This window comes from Sapajus apella, unplaced genomic scaffold (genome assembly GCF_009761245.1).
Source record: "Sapajus apella isolate SASKATOON/1434 unplaced genomic scaffold, GSC_monkey_1.0 scaffold35, whole genome shotgun sequence".
Classification (NCBI taxonomy): domain Eukaryota; kingdom Metazoa; phylum Chordata; class Mammalia; order Primates; family Cebidae; genus Sapajus; species Sapajus apella.
In genome coordinates, this window is record NW_022436975.1 from 7640289 (window position 1) to 7661485 (window position 21197).

Genomic DNA, 21197 nt, shown 5'->3' on the forward strand with positions numbered 1-21197 from the left:
TTTTTGAGACGGAGTTTCACTCGTTACCCAGGCTGGAGTGCAATGGCGCGATCTCGGCTCACTGCAACCTCCGCCCCCTGGGTTCAGGCAATTCTCCTGCCTCAACCTCCTCAGTAGCTGGGATTACAGGCACGCGCCACCATGCCCAGCTAATGTTTTTTTTGTATTTTTAGTAGAGACGGGGTTTCACCATGTTGACCAGGATGGTCTCGATCTCCTGACCTCGTGATCCACCCGCCTCGGCCTCCCAAAGTGCTGAGATTACAGGCTTAAGCCACCGCGCCCGGCCTCTTTTTTCTTAATCTAGCTAAAGATCTGTCAATTTTGTTGATCCTCTGAAAGAACCAACTTTTGGTTTTCTTGATTTTCTCTATTGTTTTTGTATTCTCTATTTTATTCATTTCTGCTCTAATTATTATTATTTCCTTTCTCCTGCAAACTTTGTGTTTAGTTTGTTCCACTTTTTATAGTTTCTTAAGGAATAAAGTTAGATTATTGATTTGAAATCTTTTTTAATGTGGGCATTTATAGCTATACATTTTTTAGCTTAGCATTGCTTTGCTGCATCTATTAGTTTTTGCTATGTGGTTCTTTTTCATTTTGATTGTCTCAAAATATTTTATAATTTCCCTCATGATTCCTTCTTCAACCCACTGGTTAAGAGTATGTTGTTTAAGCCTGGGAAACATAGAAAGACTTCATCTCTACAAAAAAAAAAAAAAAAAAAAAAGCAATAGCCAGGCATGATGGCACACACCTGTAGTCCCATCTACCTGAGAAGCTGACATAGGAGGATCCTTTGAGCTCAGGAGTTCCAGGCTGCAGTGAGCTATGATCACACAGCGGTACTCCTGCCTGGGCAACAAAACAAGACCCTGTCTCAAAAGCAACAAATTTTTAAAAAATTAAAAACAGGAGTAAGTAGTTTAATTTCCACATATTTGTGAATTTTACAGATTTCCTTCTGCCATTCATTTCGAGTTTCATCTCATTGTGATCTGAAAAGATACTTTCTATAATTTCAGTCTTTTGAAATACTTTAGGACCTGTTTTGTGGCCTAAGGTATGGTCTATCCTGGAGAATGTTGCATGCGTGCTTAAGAAAGAATGTATTTTCTGCTGTTGTTGAGTAGTATATGTCTATTAGGTCTGGTTGGTCTCTACTGTTGTTGAAGTCCTCTATTTCCTTATTAATCTTTTTTTTGGTTGTTCAGCTCCTGATTTTTAAAAACAGGAAAACTAAAGCAGACACTAAGATACATGAAGTAATCTGTTCTAAACCAGGCCACGTCCATCACGGCACTAAATAATCTTCCTACATCAAAATATACATTTGGACTTTTAAAGCAACTTTTTCAAGAGCTGTCATATGTGACCACACAGATTCTGCATGACTCAATATAAATTTGTGCAAATGCTTTAAGTTCCGGCTGGCAGTAGCCACCATTTTATAGCTCTGAAGTAATTGAATGAAAGAATGAGATTCCCCTCCCAAAACACAGCCTGTATCCTTGCAGAGGGTTTTGTGTGTGCCCCCTCTCCCATGAATGCATGAAATGCAAATGCAACCCAACAGGTGTTTTCTCTCAGCCCACAGGGCATCTGGGAGGGCTTAGACAGTGGGTGATATAGGGAGAGGGCTCCTGAATCAGTCTGATGTCTGTAATAACTAGAGATCAAATAGATGGGCCTGAAAGGCTCACAGCAAACATCAGATACCAGCCCCAAGGGTTCCCACTCAAGACCTCAGCCGGAAGGAACAGCTGCAGATCAGGCACACACTATAGACCTGTACTGCAGTGCCTTGATCAGTCACTATCCCCAGCAGCAGCACTGACTTCATGTATGTCTTGCTTTCTCTTAGTGTCTTATTAAGAGCCTGGCTGAAGCCCTAGGAATGTCAACACCCTGTCTTCCACCTTGCAAAGAACACTAATTTTGTCTAAGACCTCATCCTGTTAATAGTGTAGAGACTATTTGATGTGCATACCAGTCCATTATCTGCCCATGATCTATTTCCCCTTTGCCTAACTAATATCTGATAAAAGCTCATTTTGTGCCTGCTTGATTCAAACACTAGTTCCATTCTGCCCTCGTTGTGTTTCATCCCAGAGATGAAAAGTCCATGCAGATCTACTATGCATACGAGTTGGTTTAGATGTCTGGTGAAGTATATAATGCAAGCAATAGACTGTGAACCCTGAATTTATCTCATTCCATGGAAAATGCAGTGACTCTGCTGGTTTGTTGCTGACAGAAAATTCTACAAGGACAATTACTACTTGCTTTTATCCAATGTGACAAGAATTATTTAACTCGTTAATTTTTTTTCACTTTGACTTCTTGGAAGCTCAGTTAATATTAGCTTAGGGTTGTGGTGTCACTTTTTTTTTTTCTTATTCTCTATCAATCATTTACTGAGATATGGTTTCTTTTTCTTTGAGACGGAGTTTCGCTCTTGTTACCCAGGCTGGAGTGCAATGGCGCGATCTCGGCTCACCGCAACCTCCGCCTCCTGGGTTCAGGCAATTCTCCTGCCTCAGCCTCCTGAGCAGCTGGGACTACAGGCATGCACCACCATGCCCAGCTAATTTTTTGTAGTTTTAGTAGAGATGGGGTTTCACCATGTTGACCAGGATGGTCTTGATCTCTTGACCTCGTGATCCACCCGCCTCGGCCTCCCAAAGTGCTGGGATTACAGGCTTGAGCCACCGCGCCCGGCATGGTTTCTTTATGATTGTCTGGTTCAAGTCATTTTTTACAAGTTTAGAATTTAGAATAAGCTTAATGGGGACTATTGGTCCTCAGAATGATCACGTGATTGTCACGGCTACTGGACCACATATATATCAGCGTTGCCAAATTGTTCAGTCCCTTGCATTGTGCTAACCCAAAAAGTCTAAGACATGTGCAAGTCGAGAGTTTTTGTTGAGAACTTAGACTTGGCTTCTTTAATACTATCAAAGCACCCCTATATATATATTTGTAAAAGCTGAAAATAATTCATTCTCATTCATTTTCAAAGATTTAGAAAGAGCCTTGAATCTGGAGTTGGTCATTTCCATTTTAAAGTTTCTGTCTCAGGAAGTTATTATTCTTTTACTTTTAGCTAGCATACAAATTCCTAATTGAAAAACCTTTACAGGTAGTGATGGCATGAATTGAACTTACTTCTGTCCTATTTGGAACATGTCTTGCTCAGGAAAGGAATGAACACTGGATTCTTAATGCTTTGTGTTTTATACGGTCTGTCCTCAAGGGCTATTTCAGTCCCCAAGATGCTAGCAAGCAGTCCCAGATCCAGGTCACTTGTATTTTTTTATCAGCAAAAACACCACCCAAGCCATGCTTCCATTTAGAACATCTCTAAACTCAATTCTGTTCAATTCAACACAATTTATCAAATGATTATCAATTGTGCTAAGCATTTTCTGTTTCTGGAGGTGAAGCAATGAATAGAACTCGGTCCCTACCCTCATGAATGTCACAAAAGAGAAAGGCTGACAAGTAGCTCGACAAGGCACACAGAGGAGGAGCTTCTTTTTGGCCCCCAGTGGGGAGAGGATAGAATGAGGTTCCCAAAGGAGACGTATCAAGCAGGCATCACATAATTGTCAGCCTAGAAGGAATGATGGAGGTCCAGACCCAGATACAGTTCAGAGAACACAAGAGGTTCAAGAAAGAAGGAGGTGGAGGCTCTCTCTGAGCATTCCCAGGGGCTAGCCTGGGGCAGCCCAAGGGGGCATTCAGTGTTTACGAAATTGAACAACTGAATGTAAAGAAATATGAACAGAACACAGCAATGTGAAAAGCCAATGGCATCATCCGTGCTGATTTATCAGGTTCACAGAACTCAGGCCACAGATTGCCTAGGACAAGGGATTCCTGTACTGATCTGACTTTGAGGTGATTTGTAGTACAAAGCAACCCTCCATTTTTCCAGTGAAAGGAGAATATACAAAACAGTTTTGAAACCAACTTTAAGTATATAAATTTTGGGGACTGGAGATGAAATAACTGAATGTCAGCAGATACTGTTTAACTCATGAACTTAGTCACAAATACATATCAAATAACATGGATTGAGAAAGTTTACCTCTTTCCTTCATCAACATTTTTCAGTCTTCTAGAAGGCATAGTTGGGGAGCACTGCCTCTGCCCTCCGCTGCCTGTTGAAGACGCAACACTGCTCTGAACAGGCGTGTGAGACTCTTAATGTGAGCCACCTGACCAAGGTTCCTCTTTGCCGTTTATAATCTTTAGAACTACTCAGTACATTGCTTTACGAGGCTGACTTGTAAGATCCAAAACTTAATGATGAACTCATCCTTCCAGGAATGCTTCTTAAACTGAGTTAAATTCCTGTACCTCCTTTTTTTTTGCCATTTTTCCCTTCTTTCTTTCACTGGTTCTGTCAGTAAATCTCTATAATCAGCCCGAACTTGCAATGATTTAGGTCATTTCAAATATGTATGTCTTCCCAAATAAAATGTTGTTGTTTAAAAAACACAGTAATTAACAGAGCACCTCAAAATTTGCCAGGTCTGCTAAAAGGTGACTCCTATGCCTAGGAGTGTGTATGGGGAAGAATCTCTCTATAATCATCCATGACAAATATGGAACTGATTCACATAAGCTGGTGAAAGGTTTATTTATCTCTGAAAATAAGGTTATACTAGAAAAGATTGGCTGGACTGGCCTTGGTACTCCTGAACCTGCAAGGTGGTTATCACACGCAAGTTTCTGAGGGCTCCCAAAGTGCCGGCCATGTCATCCTCTAAGAACCTTAGACTAGAAGGATCCTTGACAGGTCTGTCATCTGTCCTTTTGGCAAGGAAGGCATCTCTGACATCCAGCGATTTTCTAAAAGAAAGTTCATAGTGCTCCAGGGTAACCGAGACTGTGAGGTTCTCTCCTTTGAACAATGGAGATAATACCTAGTATTTGTAAAACGCTACAGTTTACAAAGCACTTCCATGGTGGCACAGTCCTTGTAGTTAAGAGCAGCACCTACTTGGGTTTCAGGTGACACACCCGCATCCAGCAGGCAGAATGGCCTCTGTGTCTCCCCTCCCAGGAGCAGGAGAGACAGCCACAGGGTGAGTCCTCAGGGAAGGTTGATGCTGCAAGAAGGCCTTGCAGAGGGCCTGGGCAGCAGAGTGGGTGGAGGGACAAAGGGGCTTCCCGAGCCAGGAGCCCAGGAGGCCGCCAGGCGGGGTGGAGAAAGGAGACCCTAAGACTCGGAGAGAGAGGAAGGGGGTCTCCAGACAGAAAGTCTGAAGGCAAGAAGCAGGGAAGGCACAATTCTGGAAGGACCTGGTATGTCATTTGTCTTGTGGGGACATAAATAGGGAGTCCTTGAAGGGTTTTCAGCTGAGGAGAGATCTGATCAGATTTCCATCACAGACAGTTCATTTTAACTACAAACTGAAAACCAGATGGGAGGGGGGACCAGGAGGCCAGATAGGAGGCTGCACCTGACAGGGTCCTAAACTCAGGGATGAGCTGGTGGGAGTGAAAAGGAGTCCACTCTCCCAAAGTCCTGTGGGGCCCCAGCAGGGCCCATTCCCACCCCACATCTGATCCTGAATCCTAAACTGTGTCAGCTCAGAGCAAGCTGCTACTCCCGAAAAAGAGCAGCAAGTTACTCCCCTCTCCAAGGCGACCTTCATCATATTATTAGATGCTCTCATAACCTGTCTTCCCCAGGAAGAACTCCTCTTTCCTTTCTCAAAAGCCCTGAGCATCTCCCAGAGACAGTGTGTAAAGGAGCATGCCAAGTGATGCCTAAGACTTACAGGAGCGATGGCCCAGGTCCCAGGCCCTGCGGTGAAAAGAGCGGCTGAGAAGGCTGGGCCACTTCTGAGCCTTGGGGTCCCACACCGTGGGTTTTCTCTGAGCCAGTCCAGCCGTCAGAGCAGGGAATGCCACCCATCCATGTCCTCAGGGTATTGAGTCGATTTTTTTGTAAATCACCTAGAAAGACATTGCTGGGATTGAAAGCACAATTTATTGCTGCATTATTAAATGGTCCCAGCAGCAAGCCACGTTCTTTTTATTGACAGAGTGAAAAGGAAGCAATTTAAGGGGTGGGATGCTGGAAAATAGGACAGAAGGTGCAGTTCCAGTCCCTCCCTTCCCCCACACTCAGAAAAAGGCCGATTCCTGCTCCCCCTGAACTCCGCAGGCCAACGAACCAGCTCGACATTCGAGATCCTTAGAGAAAGCTACAGTGTGTAAAAGGTGAGGGATTTTTCAAGGGCATCCATTTCTGCCAGAAATTATTTGTGGAATGAAGCCAGGAAAAACAAGCAATCAAATGCAGACAAAGGAAGTGTCTGTTGGGGTCCCGGGACCTCAGAAGGATTTGGACAAGCATTCCCTCCACTTCTGTCCTTCCTCCAGCAAACTCCCTCCCCCCAAGTCCTTCCCTTCCTGCCTCCTTTCCAGCCTCGGGAGGCACCCCCCACACATAGGGACCCCATATTATGAGCTGGGCCATGATCCTCTTTCTTGTACACAATTCAGGAAAATCCTGAGGAATGAAGCCACCAAAACCTGCTTCTGTCTCAGACTTCTCTGCAAACCCTGAAACAACTTCCACCTTGCCCTTCCTTTTTTCCAACAAAGTGGCCTCTATTCATAGGCCTTTAAGTTAGCGATGTTAAGTGCACATTCTGCATAGGTAACTAATCGCCAGTATGTTTCTTCATACTTTGAGCTGATTTAAAAAATATTATCCTGCCAAAGGCATTTCTTTTATATCTCTAAGTAAGAAAAAAAATATTTCCTCTCTAGCTTGTACCTTTTATGCTATGCTTTTTCTGTCATGCTATTCTGCTCAAGCCAACTTCCTCCAATAAAATTTCCTTCCATCCCAGGGCATTTAAAAGGGGGAGTGGGGTGGGGAGGGCAAAGCTGTGAGCAAAGCTAGGGTTTGGATGGCCAATCATATTTATAGAGAAACTTTTCTGTGCATAAAGTGCTCTAACAGACACACAGTGTCACTGATACTCAAATACATGAAAAGTGGGGGACATCAAGTGGCACCCAGAGGCAGGCAGCTCCAGGAGTAACCTCTGCACCCTCTAGATCTCCGCAAGCGTCGCTTCCCCCCGCCCACTGCCCTCTCTGCACAGGGATTAAGACACTGCCACCTCTGTCTGGAGGGTCCCCTTCTCCCCAGCACACTCTGCCCACTCAAGGACCAACACTCACTTTACCAGGTGGCTGCTGCAGGTCCCACTGCCTCAGGATGAGGCCCAAGTCCCTTTGTCTGGGACATGATGACCACGGCCTCCTGCCTCCTGTAGCCAGCCCTCCTTGGCCCTGCCTTAGACACTCCCAGGCCAGCCTCAGCCACACCTGCAAGCTTTGGCCTGTGCCCGTCTCTTCTTGAGCCGCCTTTCCCCTCCTGAACCAAGCCTCAGTGCGCAGCTTCTCTCTTCTCTACGCTCTGCTCACCAAGCTGTAAAAATATATATTGCAAATATACGCCTGTCTCCCACGCTGAATTTCCACATCCTCTAGGGAACGATGTCTGTGTCCTTAGTGCCTGGCACTTAGTAGGTGTTCAATAAACATTTATAAGAGGAAAGAATTGAGAGAGGAATGGAGAGAGGAGGAAAAAGCAGGGAGGATCTGAGTCCAGGACTTCCGGGTGCAACTCCCAGGTCACTGGAACACAGCTCCCAATGCATCCCTCCACTGATGGGCATGCATGCCAGTGTGCTCTCTCTGGGGTCCCTCCTTGGGAAACTCTCCCACCACAGGTGTTCTTTCTGCCATCCTCTCTATCATGTAGGCAGAGTCCCGTTTAAGCAGACTCCCAACTCTCCTACCAGAAACGGGCTTTGGGTCTCAACATTCATAAATGCAAATATTGGTGCCACCTTGTGTGATCACAAACGTCCCATGCCAGCACCACCTCTACTCGTGCTCCTTACCCGGACACCTGCCACCGAAGTAAGTCTTGTACTCCTTAGTTTAATTTACCCTGGTCCTAGCATGTGAGGCAGTGTAAGTGTCACCATTTCCCATCTTCTGGGCCCCCTTCCAAGTCCTCCAAGCATGAATAACTCTGAATGTGGGTGAGTGGACAGTTCTCGTTAGAATTCACACTTGATTATAGGCCCCAGGGACGCAGACTCACCCTCCCAGGGAAGCACTCATTACACATTGTCCTAAATAGGCCAGTAACTGTCAATACTGGTGATGCTTGCGGATGCTTCACGTGAGCTATCGAATTCACATGCATGGCAGACTACAAAGGCACCTTGGGGAACATCTAGGAGGGAGGCACAGCTGAAACTTCCATCTCAGAGGCTGTGGCCAGAGTGGCGGGGGGGTGAGGCTGGGTGAAGGAGCTGCCCTTCCCACAAATATGGGCTGAATGAAGCACCCCAGGGACCAGCCTGAACCCATCGCGCCTGTTCACTCTGCCAGTGCCTGCCTGCTGTCCTGGAAATGATCAGGAAGTGTATCGAGGTGTGGCATCCGCGCTCCTTACCGGATATCTGCAGGTGGAAAGAGTCCCTTTTTGAGAGGTTTACTTATGTCCAGACTCCACCTCGGACGCGCTGACACCGGGAGGTTCCTGTAGGGTTGTCTGGATGTTTGGCTGGCCGCGGTGCCTCTGGGCTTTCGTGCAGACAGCACCACCTAGGCCCACACTGTAACCATCTAAAAAGGCTTCCTTAAGTTTCCACGTTTCACAATTGGCCCAAAATGTGTCGATGTATATAGGGAAAAGCATAAGGACTTTCAAGTCAGGAAAGTGTGAGTGTAAATCCTGCTTCTATTGTTAGAAATGTGTCCACCAGTGAAGCAAGTGAGGGGCCAGGAAACTCAGGCCCATGGGCCGCATCTAGCCCAACGCCTCTCCTTCATCTGTGTAAGTATTTATGGTTGCGTTTTGCCAACAGCAGCAAAGGCAAATGCTTGAGAAAGAGACCCATATGCCCGGCAAAGCCCAAAATATGTATCTGGGTCTCTACAGAAAAAGCGTGCCCCCCAACCCCGGGTAAGATGATTTCACTTCTCTAACCCTCAATCTTTTTCATCTGTAAAATAGGCAAAATATTTACATTGAAGAAGTAGTGCTGTGAGAAATAAATGAGATAAACGTGAAAAAGTCAGACACATAGCAATGCTTGCTAAAGGCTGGGATTTGTTTTTTTGTTTTGTTTTGTTTTGAGATGGAGTCGTGATGATGCGATCTTGGCTCACTGCAACCTCCGCCTCCCAGATTCAAGTGATTCTTCTGCTTCAGCCTCCAAAGTAACTGGGGATTAGAGGCATGTGCCACCAAGCCAGGCTAATTTTTGTATTTTTAGTAGAGACAGGGTTTCACCATGTTGGCCAGACTGGTCTCGAACTCATGACCTCAAGTGATCCGCCCGTCTTGGCCTCCCAAAGCATGCTGGGGATCTTTAAATGCAGATTAACCTTGTTTTCACAGACAAATAAGAAAGGGACACAGCTTTTCTTTCTGTCTCCATCTCCGTTTCCCTCTTCATTTCTCTTCTGCCCTGAAAGTAGAAAAGCTGCAAAAAAAAAAAAAAAAAAAGAAAGAAAAAAGAAAAAAAACTTCATGCAGCAGTGTTGTTTTTTTTTTAAGTGGGATGAAAATCAACTTACTCTAAACGAAAGCTTAATTCTATTGGGTATCTCAAGTTACTTATTTTATGTCTTTCAAGTAGTAATTTGTATCATTTCATTTTTAGTGTAAAATTAATCACACAATACGTAGTATTGAACAAAGACGGACTTCTTGCTTTCTCCCATATACAGAACTTTTTTCACAAAGAAAGTATTGTTTAGATGGTTTCAAATTCCCACATACAAAATATTTGTCTTCTTGGGAAATTTTAATAAAAAGCTAAATGTTTTAATGGGATAGAACTATGTGAGATTATCTAAGGTATTTTTCCCAACCAGAAGGAAATAATTTTCCATATTTGTCAAGAAAGAGGAGAGATACTTGCTTCTCCCAACGACTTCCTTCAACTGTTTTTATATGAAAACTTTTAAAAATTTCAATTCATTGTTTTCCTTATCACCTCCTTAGCAGCCTTTCAATTTGCCTTGCAAAGAAGTAGAAATCCTCGGAATGGATTACCCACAGAATGTATATCCCTACCAAAACTAAACATATTAAAGCATTTAAATATTTTTAATCAGAACTATTACAAGGTTTAAAACAGAGATAAAATGGCTTCAATGCAGGGAGACTGAGAAAGCCCTAGACCCAGTGGGGCTTGTATTACCTTCCTTTCCTTCACCGAACTCAGCAAAGACCTGAGCATAAAGGGTGTCACATTGTTTTCAATTATTACCTTCCTTCAGCTAGGCGAATTAGCTATGATTCCAGCCAAGAGGATCTACTGCTTTTATACTTGTAACTAAAAGGCAAGCTCTAAACACACTGTAGAAACCGGAAGCCATTCTGGCTCCGGATATTCATTTTGTGATCTGCTCCTCTTAGATCATATGATTCAATTCAAATATGGAGCTGTCTTTCCTCAGGCGAAAATTCAAGGAGACTAGAAGTGCTGTTTTAGATCAGAAAGTGCAGAGGAGAAAAGCATGGCTTTCCTCCCCAGGGCTTGTGCCTCTGATCCATTTAGTGGAAAGAATCCAAAATGGATTCTTTGGCTTTGGTATCAGTATGGTTGCTGTAGGCCTGCAGGAGTTAGTGTGAGGGAAACCCGTTAGGGAGCCGGTGCCTAAGGAGAAGGCAAGAGTTAAAGACCTCCAGGGCCCTCCACGCCTGCCATGTACCCCGTGAGTGTGAACTGTGGGAGATTTGAGACCCCCCCCCCCCCCGCTCGGTGAGCCTCACGCTCAGGTTGTTGGTGACAAACCAATCCATTGTGGTAGACAGAGCTTTAGAAGCAGGACTTCTGATGCCTGTCCTCCTTGCTAATTACATGAGTGTGGGCAAGTCAGTTAACCTCTCTTTGGTTCTGTTTCCCTGCTTGCAAAAAGCCATACTTGCCTGAAAGTGTTATGGTGACATTTAAACTGCATAAAGGCTGTAGTTGCCTAACGTATCACTGGGCACAAAGCAGGGACCCAACAAATGCTTGTTCCTTCTTAATTTGTCTATGATTATAAGCTTCATAGACACCAGGAAAACTGTAAAATTTCTTGAGTACAAGAAATCAATATTATACTGCCATCTAAAATTCAATATTGTGTTAGTTGGTTGGTTGGTTGGTTTAGAAACTATGCCTTTAGGGGAAAAAATTACGGTGAGAGCCTGAGGAGAAGATAGATGGGTAACGAATGGTCATGTGGCCATCGCACCTCTGTAGCCAAGGAGGGTTGTGTTGTAAATCATCCATTCCCAAAACTATTTGTGAGAAGATACTTTAAATTTCCTCTAAAAATGTTGAAATCAACAGAAAAGACGAAGGAATGGGGAGAGAAAAAGGGAAGTCAAGATGTTTGCAGTGGTGTTGGGAAGACAAGGAAATGATACGAGAATAACTACTGTGTGGCAAATGTACTCATTCATTAAAAAGTCAAAAACACAGAGGTTGATAAGCATGTGGAGAAAGGGAATGCTTACACACTGTCGGTGGGAATGTGGATTAGGACAGCCTTTATGGAAATCAGTATGGAGATTTCTCAAAGAACTAAAAATAGAACTGCTATGCCATCCAGCGATCTCACTATGGGGTACGTAGCCAAAGGGAATGAAATGATTACACCAAAAAGACACCTGCACTTGTCTGTTGATCTTGGCACTATTCACAATAGCAAAAATATAGAGTCGGCCTAAGTGTCCACCAAAGGAGGACTGGATTTTAAAAATGTGGAAATACCATGCAGCCATCAAAAAGAATGAAATCATGTTTTTTGCAGCAACATCGATGGAACTGGAGGCCACTATCCTTAGTGAAACAACTCCAAAACAGGAAGTCAAATACCACATGCTCTCACTTACAAGTAGGAGCTAAACAATGGGTACATGTGGACATATGGAGGGGAATAATAGACACTTGAGGCTCCCAAAGGTGGAAGGGCAGGCAGTGTTTACTATCTGAGTAATGGGTACACGTAGAAGCCCAGGCTTGCCCCCAACACAATATATGCACACAAGAAATCTGTACCTGTGCACCGTCAATACATAAAAATGAAAAAAATAAGAATAATAAAGTTTTTGTTTTTTCTTTTTTAATGAGAGGTGAAAATGCAGTAATTTAAGAAGTTGATAGGCCGGCAGAGTGACCGGTGCCGAGGATACCGCAGTGAGCCACAGGCTGCACACCCTCCCTCCTGAGGGTCACTCTCCTGGGTGCCCACGTGGATATAGAGCTGCAGCAGGCATGCCATGCCAGGGTGTGTTAGGACCACCGAAGGGTGTTAGGGGCTAGAAAAGGTTTCCCTAAGGAATGAATGATGCTTCAACTGAAAACTGAGGAACGAGTGGGAATTAGCTGGGTTGAGTGACTTTTCAAGGGAGAACACAGCATTTTCTGTCTGTGGGAAGAGAATGCGGCTTTACGTGGCATTTGAGAAATGGAGAGATGGCGGTGTGGCTGGAGCATGGAGAGGCGGGTACAAGACAAGGCAGGATGAGTCGGGTGGACCCGGAGAGCTGCCAGGTCGGGCCTTCCACGCTGTTCTGAGAGTCCCGGCCGTCCATCAGCACAGCCGTCTGGCTCTGGACGCAACCAGAAAGAGGTCAATGAGCGCCCTTTAGTTGATGCTGCAGGAGGGGCGCGTTTATCGTTTTATTCTCTCTGCTGTTTTTATATGTTTGTAAATGTTCATGATAGTAAATTTTTAAGTTAGAACAAAAAGGAGCCCTTCTCACCAGCTGCAATTTGGTTTAGAGTGTGGGCCAGTGACCAGAAGTTTCTCTGAGAGTGAAACCTTTGGCTTCCCTATTGCAGGGGAAGGTTATGTCCTCCTCAGGAAGAAAGAAAAAGACAGGCGCATTCTCTTTGTAGAAGAATCAAAGAATTCGAGCCTTGGTTAATTCACTGAGCCTCTTCCATCTAGGGAATTAGGCTGTAAATCCTACAAAGCATGCTATGGGGATTTCCAAGAATTCTTGTTTACGCCCAGATCAGAAACAACACAACAGGAGTTCAGATTTTATTACACAGTGATTTGGCATTTGCGGCTCAAACTGAAATTGCAAAGAAGCAAAAGAGAGGAACAATGAAGAACGCTGCGAACCTTTTGAACGCTTCATTCTCTCTGTGGTTCTGGCTCTACATTTGGAATACTGTTTCTTTTTTTCCTTCCGTCCTTCCTTCTTTTCCCTCAAAATGCCAATTCTAAGTACATGTTAGTCATTGTGCAACGCACAAGGGGACAGAAAAATAAACAGGTATTTATCCCTGCCTAAAAGACCCACTGTAGTGAGAAATACAATAATTAAACAAGCACAAAAAATGAAGCATAATTATAAACTGGGATCCATGCTCTTAAGGAACGGGAAGGTTACTTAGCATGGAAACATGTCTATGGAGAGAACCATTCTGGAGACCAGAGATAGCCCCTCCTAGTCTAGAGGTTTCAGAATCAAAGGGACTCAGATTATAATGTTTTCAAAGGTGTTTTGCAATGCACATTAACTGTTTATCCATTATTTCCAACAGGAAACAATGCATACATTGAGATGATAGAGCTTTTGCCCACCACACCCTCCCCATCATCCATACTCTAAGCTATCATTTTTTATAATCCTAACGCAAAGAATTCTTTACCTCTCTCGTTCGATCTGCTTTTCGACACAAATTAGAAGAAGGTTATAGGAAAGCAATTTACTTGTGATGAAAGGCAGAGGTTAGTGATGTTGAGTCCTTTTAATGGGCGCTGTGGGAAGCCTTGAAATTGAATCTGAATTTGGAGCAAAGCCAGGGGGATCACAACAAGGGTAAAGAAAAGAATAGTTAGAACAGACCACTGGTATTTAAATACAGGACCTTCCTTTCTTATTCTGAGCTTTACTTGTGTTTTAAGAACATATTTGGAGTTTAATTTAGGCAACACCAAACATTTCATTAATACAACTTTTTAAAAATAATTTAATTCCATACTATGTTCAATAAGAAGAGGAAATAGGGGAGAGCAGAGTTAAAGCAGGGGAAGAGGGGAAGGGAAGGGAGGAAGACAAGGGCATGAAGAGAGGTGCCCTAAAGGGAGCATACGCCCCTGAGAAGCAAAAAGAAGAGGGGAGAAATTCAAAACTCTGTGCTCTTGAACTGCATGGTATTGATTTCTGTCAGTTCCCCTTGAAATGCTCATTCACTAATGAGCTAGTATTGGGCCCATAACCCTTATTCTGAAAAATCTTCATCCAAAATGGAGAAGTATCTTAGACATACTCTGAGAAACTAGCCTCTGGCTTACTCAGCAGTGTCTACAATAATTCAGATGCACAGATCTGAAGGGCTGGAAATGGGTGTCTCCTAGCCTAGAGTTTCAAATGAAAACTCTTGGATTATAATAGTTTCAAATTCCTTTACCACCCTTATTCAAAAAAAAAATCTCTCTATATACATATCTATTTGGTAATCAGTTTAAAATGATGGAATAAACTGTCATACCAACTTTATGTTCATTGAACTGTTGTATTCAAAGTCAGATTGATTATTCAGGCTGTGATACAGTAAGAAAGCAAAGCCATCTGGATCAGCCCGACTCAGTTCAGTGACAGAAGCAATGCCCCAAAATGGTGCGCATTGTGAACACATGAAATTTGGGTGGCTTTGGACGTGGCATTTCAGTCAAGCTGCATATAAAATCCTTTTCTTAGAACCGTGGCTGACTCTGTGGAAATTCATGTTCCCTCTTGTTCTGAGAAGGGCATTACCCTCGCAACAGCGGGGATAAAGGGAAGAAGAACTGTGTTCTTTCCATGAGAAAGCAAATGTTGTCACCTACAGCCAAGTTGCTTCCAGGTATTTCATTGTAAGCCCATGGGGTTTCAAGTCTCACAGTCAAATACACAGTTCTGGGGCTCAGAAAGACTGGGAGTCCAGATGGGCATTTGCCCTCTGCTGGGTTCAAGACATGGAGTGAGTGAGGTCACTCAGAGAAAGGCCAAGAAGGGAAGAGGACTAAGGGTGGCAACCCCAGCAACGTCAGTAGCTGAAGGACAACCAGATGAAAATGGGGGGAACGAGAAACAACGGGAGGGAAAACAGGAGACACGTCTAAAATAAAGAGGAGGAGAGAGAAAAATCACACAAATGGGGTTTCTCAGGATAAAGGAGCCTTGTTACATGTTTGTAAGATGCGGGAAAGGAGCTCTTAGAGAGGAGGAGATGGAATCCAGAGAAAGACAGGTTAACTGATGGGGCCCTTGTCTAGGAAGCAGGAGGGTTCGCTATGGAGGACAATTTTCACCCAAGATAAGTGGGAGGCAGGAGAGAGGGAAGATAACCTCTCAAAGTGAGACTCAATTTCTTTTCTGTAATATAAGATTATTGCCCTAGGTAAGCTCTGAGGTCTTATCACCTATTTTCACATTTTAAGAAATAACATATAATCCTTTTGAGTCCCCTGTAGCTGTTTTTATAGTCTGATCTTAGAAGCAAGTTTTCATGAGTGATATTCTATTTATTATTTTGAACAAAAAGGTAGACCCATCATATATTTTTTCTGGGGCCACTGAAGGAATCTTCATATTTTAGTATATTCGTGATGCTGAAAATATACATAGTTCAATGTCACTTATATAGTCCTGCCTTGGAATATAACCATGAAGGAGCAGCAGGTAAACCCAAAATGAGAAACACCTTTTTTTTCCTCATTTTCTTTTTTTCTAGTACTGTACTCTTCAAACAAAGTTAATGTCATAAAGGCAAAGAAGGTATCTGGAAATATTCCAGATGAAAGAAAACTAAATTAATACAACAAGTAAATGCAATACCTGATTCTAGACTCAGTCCTGTATCAGGGAGAAAAATTTTGGAATGGACATTGGTGGGTTTTTTGGTTTTTTTGTTTTGTTTTTTTTTGAGATGGGGTCTTGCTTCGTCGCCAGGCTGGAGTGCAGTGGTGCAATCCTGGCTCACTGCAACAGGTTCAATCAATTCCCCGGCCTCACCCTCCCAAGTAGCTGGGACTACAGGCACACGCCACTATACCCAGCTAATTTTTTGTTTTTTAGAAAAGACAGGATTTCATCGTGTTTGCCAAGATGGCCTCCATCTCCTGACCTTGTGATCCGCCACCTCTGCCTCCCGAAGTGCTGGGATTACAGGCGTGAGCCACAGCACCCGGCCAGAATGGACATTGTTAATGTCAATTGGTGAAACTGGAATACTGATAGTGGCTTTTTTAAAAGTATTGTATCAATGTTAAACTGATTGAAGTTTATGTGGTTATGTAAAAGCATACCTCTATTCGTAGGAAATAAACACTGGTGTATTTTAGGGTAAAGGACCATATGTATGCATTTAATCTCAAATGAATGAGAGACAGAGACAGAGACAGGGCAATTATAAAGCCAGTTAACAATTGGGGCAAATGAAATATAGATGTTTAATATAATATTTTTATTCATATAATTTTTCTGTAAGTTTGAAATTATTTTCAAATATAAACTTAAAATACACATTAATAGCTAAAGGAGTATTCAGAGTCCTGTGTTCTGGCATTGTGCTGCTGTACATCAGAGCTCCAGACAACTCTAAGAATAAGGCCATGCCTTGCTGAGGAAGCCTGTCTTGGCATTGGAAAAAGCTGAGCTTGTACTATTTGTATAAAGAGCAAAAGAACGAAGTGTTCTGTGACAGTTGTGAAGTTGTAGGGGTCTTAACTCGAATATTATCCTATATTTTCTGTTCAGTATATATTTGTCTTATAAAAATCAACTGTTAAGCAGACGAAACAATAAATAATAATAAAAGGAAGGCTCAGTGTGGTGGCTCACGCCTAAAATCCTAGCACTTTGGGAGGCAGAGGCGGGAGGATCACTTGAAGCTAGGATTTCGAGATCAGCCTGGCCTCTCTAAAAATACAAAATTTAGCCCGGCGTGGTGGCACACACCTGTGGCCCCAGCTACTCAGGAGGCTGGGGCGTGAGGATTGCTTGAAGCCAGGAGGTGAAGGCTGCAGTGAGTGGAGAGCGTGCCACGGCATTCCAGCCTGGATGACAGAGTGAAACTCTGTCTCAAAGAATCATTATGATCATCAGCAGCAGCAACAACAAAGGAAGAAGAGAAATTCTCCTTGCTAAAGCAGAGAATTCATAAAGGGAGTTGTCACAAGGACATGAAATTTCCTTTTGGTATAGATTGTTTTAATTGTAAGATATAGGGAGAGCAAAGAAAGCCTTCGTTTTTCTACCGCTACAATATCATCTTAACAAGCTCCTGGAGTGTCAAACGCAGGCTGAATTACTCTTTTAGGACACTCAGTAAAAGGGGTAGAGATTACAGGGAAATTTGAAGGAGGCTAATGTTTCTACTCTTTTAAATCTGACAGCAGATCATTTCACGATGCTGTATACTCAAAGTTTTGATACTATTTTTTCACTGCTCTGGAAGGCAGCCTTAAGGAACGTCTTCCTATGCAAACTGGTAGAACCATTCTGACCACCGGGTGGACACCCCACTTTGATTGGCGCGAGCCGGACCGGCAGTGCAGTTATCTTCCTGAAGGCGGCGCTGTGCCCCAGCTGCGCCGAAGGAGGCCGGCGTGCAGGAATTATGAATTTATTGGCTCCATTTGGTTGGTATTCCCTCTAAAAGGCTTCCAAATGTTAAAAGTTATTTTTATTGTTTTCCTTGACTCACCAAATTTCGCATTTGTCTCACCTTCTTTTGTCATTTTTTAAACTTTTCCTCTTTCCTCGTCTTTTCACTCCAGAACTTGTTTTATAATTGATGTCTATGTTTTCTGTTGCTTAGAGATGATCAGAAACTGCTTTGTGTCCAGGTCTCTAACTGACCTAGAAATGGCGCCACAGCTGTGTGTGACTTACAGCAATGAAAGATTTTTGTGCTAGCCAGAAAAAGAAAAGCAAAGCAAAACCTGAAGGTCCCAGTGTAGCACGTCTGGTTGTTCTGCTGGATTTATTGGGAGGAGATATGAGAAACCGCTTTTGGAATAATGCAATAATTGTTCTTTGGAGTTCACCTTACGCAAGGAGGATGTATCAAATAATTATTGGGGAGGAATTTTTTTCTGTCAATTAGTGTGGCCTTTTTCCACAAGAGTGCTTTCTTTTCATATTTCAAGGATCAAAGACAACAGCTCTTCTCTGTAAAAATATTTTTGAATAAAAAGTACCAATTCCGTTATAACCTCTTGGCAATCACACATCTTCTATTATTTCCAAAAGAAGAGGAAGACTGTAATAGGGTCTGGTTACGATTAATAATAGACTTGGTGAAGAAAAAGCCATCCAGACTTTAAAATACATGAGAGCATTCTCAATCTTGGTGAGTCTTGGTTCAGCTCATTAAGGAAGCCAGCTGCGATGCAGAGCGGCATACTGTTATGGTGACAGAGGAATTTCCCACAAGAGCTCTCTCCTAAAGGAGGCCAGTGTGTTTTTAGGTGAGCCCTGCCCACATCTGGACCATAGAAATGAACTGTGGGACAGAGGAGGTGAAATAAGAGTCAAGGCAAACAATAAAAATAACTTTTAACATTTGGAAGCCTTTTAGAGGGAATACCAACCAAATGGGGCCAATAAATTCATAAAACTAGAGAAGTGATTGAAAAATAATTTCAGTACAATCTTTAATCTCTGAAGAGCTAAGAGATGAAAGACAGGGAGTGGACACGTCTTCTTTTATGCGAAAGGCAGTAAGAAACAGATAAAACCTGGAGGAAGAGTGCCAGATTGCACTAGGACAAACTGCGCGCCAGGCGTCACCAGAAACGTAGCCAGGGAAGCTGTACAGACGCCTTTTATTTTTAAGAACGCATATACGGCCGGGCGCAGAGGCTCACGCCTATAATCCCAGCACTTTGGGAGGCCGAGGCGGGTGGATCACGAGGTCAAGAGACCGAGACCATCCTGGTCAACAAGGTGAAACCTCGTCTCTACTAAAAATACAAAAATTAGCTGGGCATGATGGTGCGTGCCTGTAGTCCCAGCTACCATGGAGGCTGAGGCAGGAGAATTGCTTGAACCCAGGAGGCGGAAGTTGCGGTGAGCCGAGATCGTGCCATTGCACTCCAGTCTGGGCAACAAGAGCAAAACTCCGTCTCAAAAAAAAAAAAAAAAAAAAAAAAAGAACGCATATACTGTCTTTTGTGAATACACTACATTTATTCTTGCTTACAAGCAGAAAGATAAACCAGCTAGTTCCTCGGGTTTCCTGTGATTACATATACCCTTCAATCATGGAATCACAAAGTTGACAGGGAGCTTTGGAGATCACCCACTTTATAAATGAGGATACCTGTTTTAATAATAGTCCAAGGTCAGGGGGGTAATAAGCAGCAAAGTTGAAGTACCAACACAGTTCTGATAGCCTCCAGTCCGTGGTTATTTTTCCACTCCACAAAACTACCTCCTTAGTTCATTTACACCAAATCCAGAAACTTAAACTCGACCCCATTGCCAGGTCTCACACCCATGTTGGCTTCAGGTAGCATTGCTATTAGCTTCGTGACTTCTCCAGTTGGGTGGGCCTTAGAGAGGACAGGTATGAGCATCCCCATCTGTGTTAAAACCCAAAGAAATTAAGAGCCTTTGCTGAGGTCAAAGCCAGCCTTCCCCAATCCCCCAGCTCTATGTGACATGACTTTCAGGGGCATTGCTGCAACTGGCTATTGACAGACTGTCTTCCCGTTTGTCTTTGTAGGTTTCACAGCGGCAGCCTCCCTCGTGTCCTTGGCCTGGGCCTTGGCCTCCTACCAGAAGGCCCTACGGGACTCTCGAGATGACAAGAAGCCCATCAGCTACATGGCCGTCATCATCCAGTTCTGCTGGCACTTTTTCACCATCGCCGCCAGGGTCATCACGTTTGCCCTCTTTGCCTCGGTTTTCCAGCTGTACTTTGGGATCTTCATCGTCCTTCACTGGTGCATCATGACCTTCTGGATCGTCCACTGTGAGACAGAATTCTGTATCACCAAATGGGAAGAGATTGTGTTCGACATGGTGGTGGGGATTATCTATATCTTCAGTTGGTTCAATGTCAAGGAGGGCAGGACACGCTGCAGGTTATTCATTTACTATTTTGTGATCCTTTTGGAAAATACGGCCTTGAGTGCCCTCTGGTACCTCTATAAGGCTCCCCAGATTGCAGACGCATTTGCCATCCCAGCGCTGTGTGTGGTGTTCAGCAGCTTTTTAACTGGTGTTGTGTTTATGCTGATGTATTATGCCTTCTTTCATCCCAATGGACCCAGATTCGGGCAGTCACCAAGTTGTGCTTGTGAGGACCCAGCCGCTGCCTTCACTTTGCCCCCAGAAATGGCCACAAGCACCCTACGGTCCATCTCCAACAACCGCAGTGTTGTCAGCGACCGCGATCAGAAATTCGCAGAGCGGGATGGGTGTGTACCCGTCTTTCAGGTGAGGCCCACTGCCCCATCCACCCCATCATCTCGCCCACCACGGATTGAAGAATCAGTCATTAAAATTGACTTGTTCAGGAATAGGTACCCAGCATGGGAGAGACATGTGTTGGACCGAAGCCTCCGAAAGGCTATTTTAGCCTTTGAATGTTCCCCATCTCCTCCGAGGCTGCAGTATAAAGACGATGCCCTTATTCAGGAGCGGTTGGAGTACGAAACCACTTTATAAAGCAAAAGGAGTTGCAGGAGCCACAACATCCAGATAAAGGGGTGACAGCGGGGCTGTGGCAGTAAGGACACTTCATCCTAGAGCGGGGCAGTGAGCTGTGAAGTTCCTAGTGTGACCGTCATCACCATTATCATTTGATCCTGTCGACTGGGAGCGGCTGGTCTCCTTCCAAAGCAGCTGCGCCCAAGAGTCTCTGATTCCACCTGAAAGAATGTCGCTGCCTTATAGGACTGTCCATCAATACCAAACTCCTCCTGCACGGTCTTGGGGTGCACCCACCAGACGGTACTATTATTATGGAAAATTTTGTCTTCAATCATTAGGGTGTCTTGATGGTGTTAACTTATCTTTCCATAAAAATAGATCCAGTCTAGCCGGGCATGGTGGCATGCGCCTGTAATCCCAGCTACTCTGGAGGCTGAGGCAGGAGAATCGCTTGAACCCGGGAGGCAGAGGT

The 21197-nt window shown here is 43.9% G+C and overlaps 1 protein-coding gene across 1 annotated transcript in view; it reads left to right on the forward strand.

Moving 5' to 3' along the window:
* The window catches only part of XKR4 (XK related 4), a 430784-nt gene extending 409601 nt beyond the window's left edge, over nucleotides 1–21183 (forward strand). Inside the window, exon 3 of the mRNA XM_032296102.1 lies at nucleotides 19794–21183. Within this exon, the coding sequence (XP_032151993.1) occupies nucleotides 19794–20740 (947 nt within the window). The 3' untranslated portion in view covers nucleotides 20741–21183. The remainder of the gene's footprint in view (nucleotides 1–19793) is intronic.
* The last annotated feature ends 14 nt before the right edge of the window (nucleotides 21184–21197 follow it).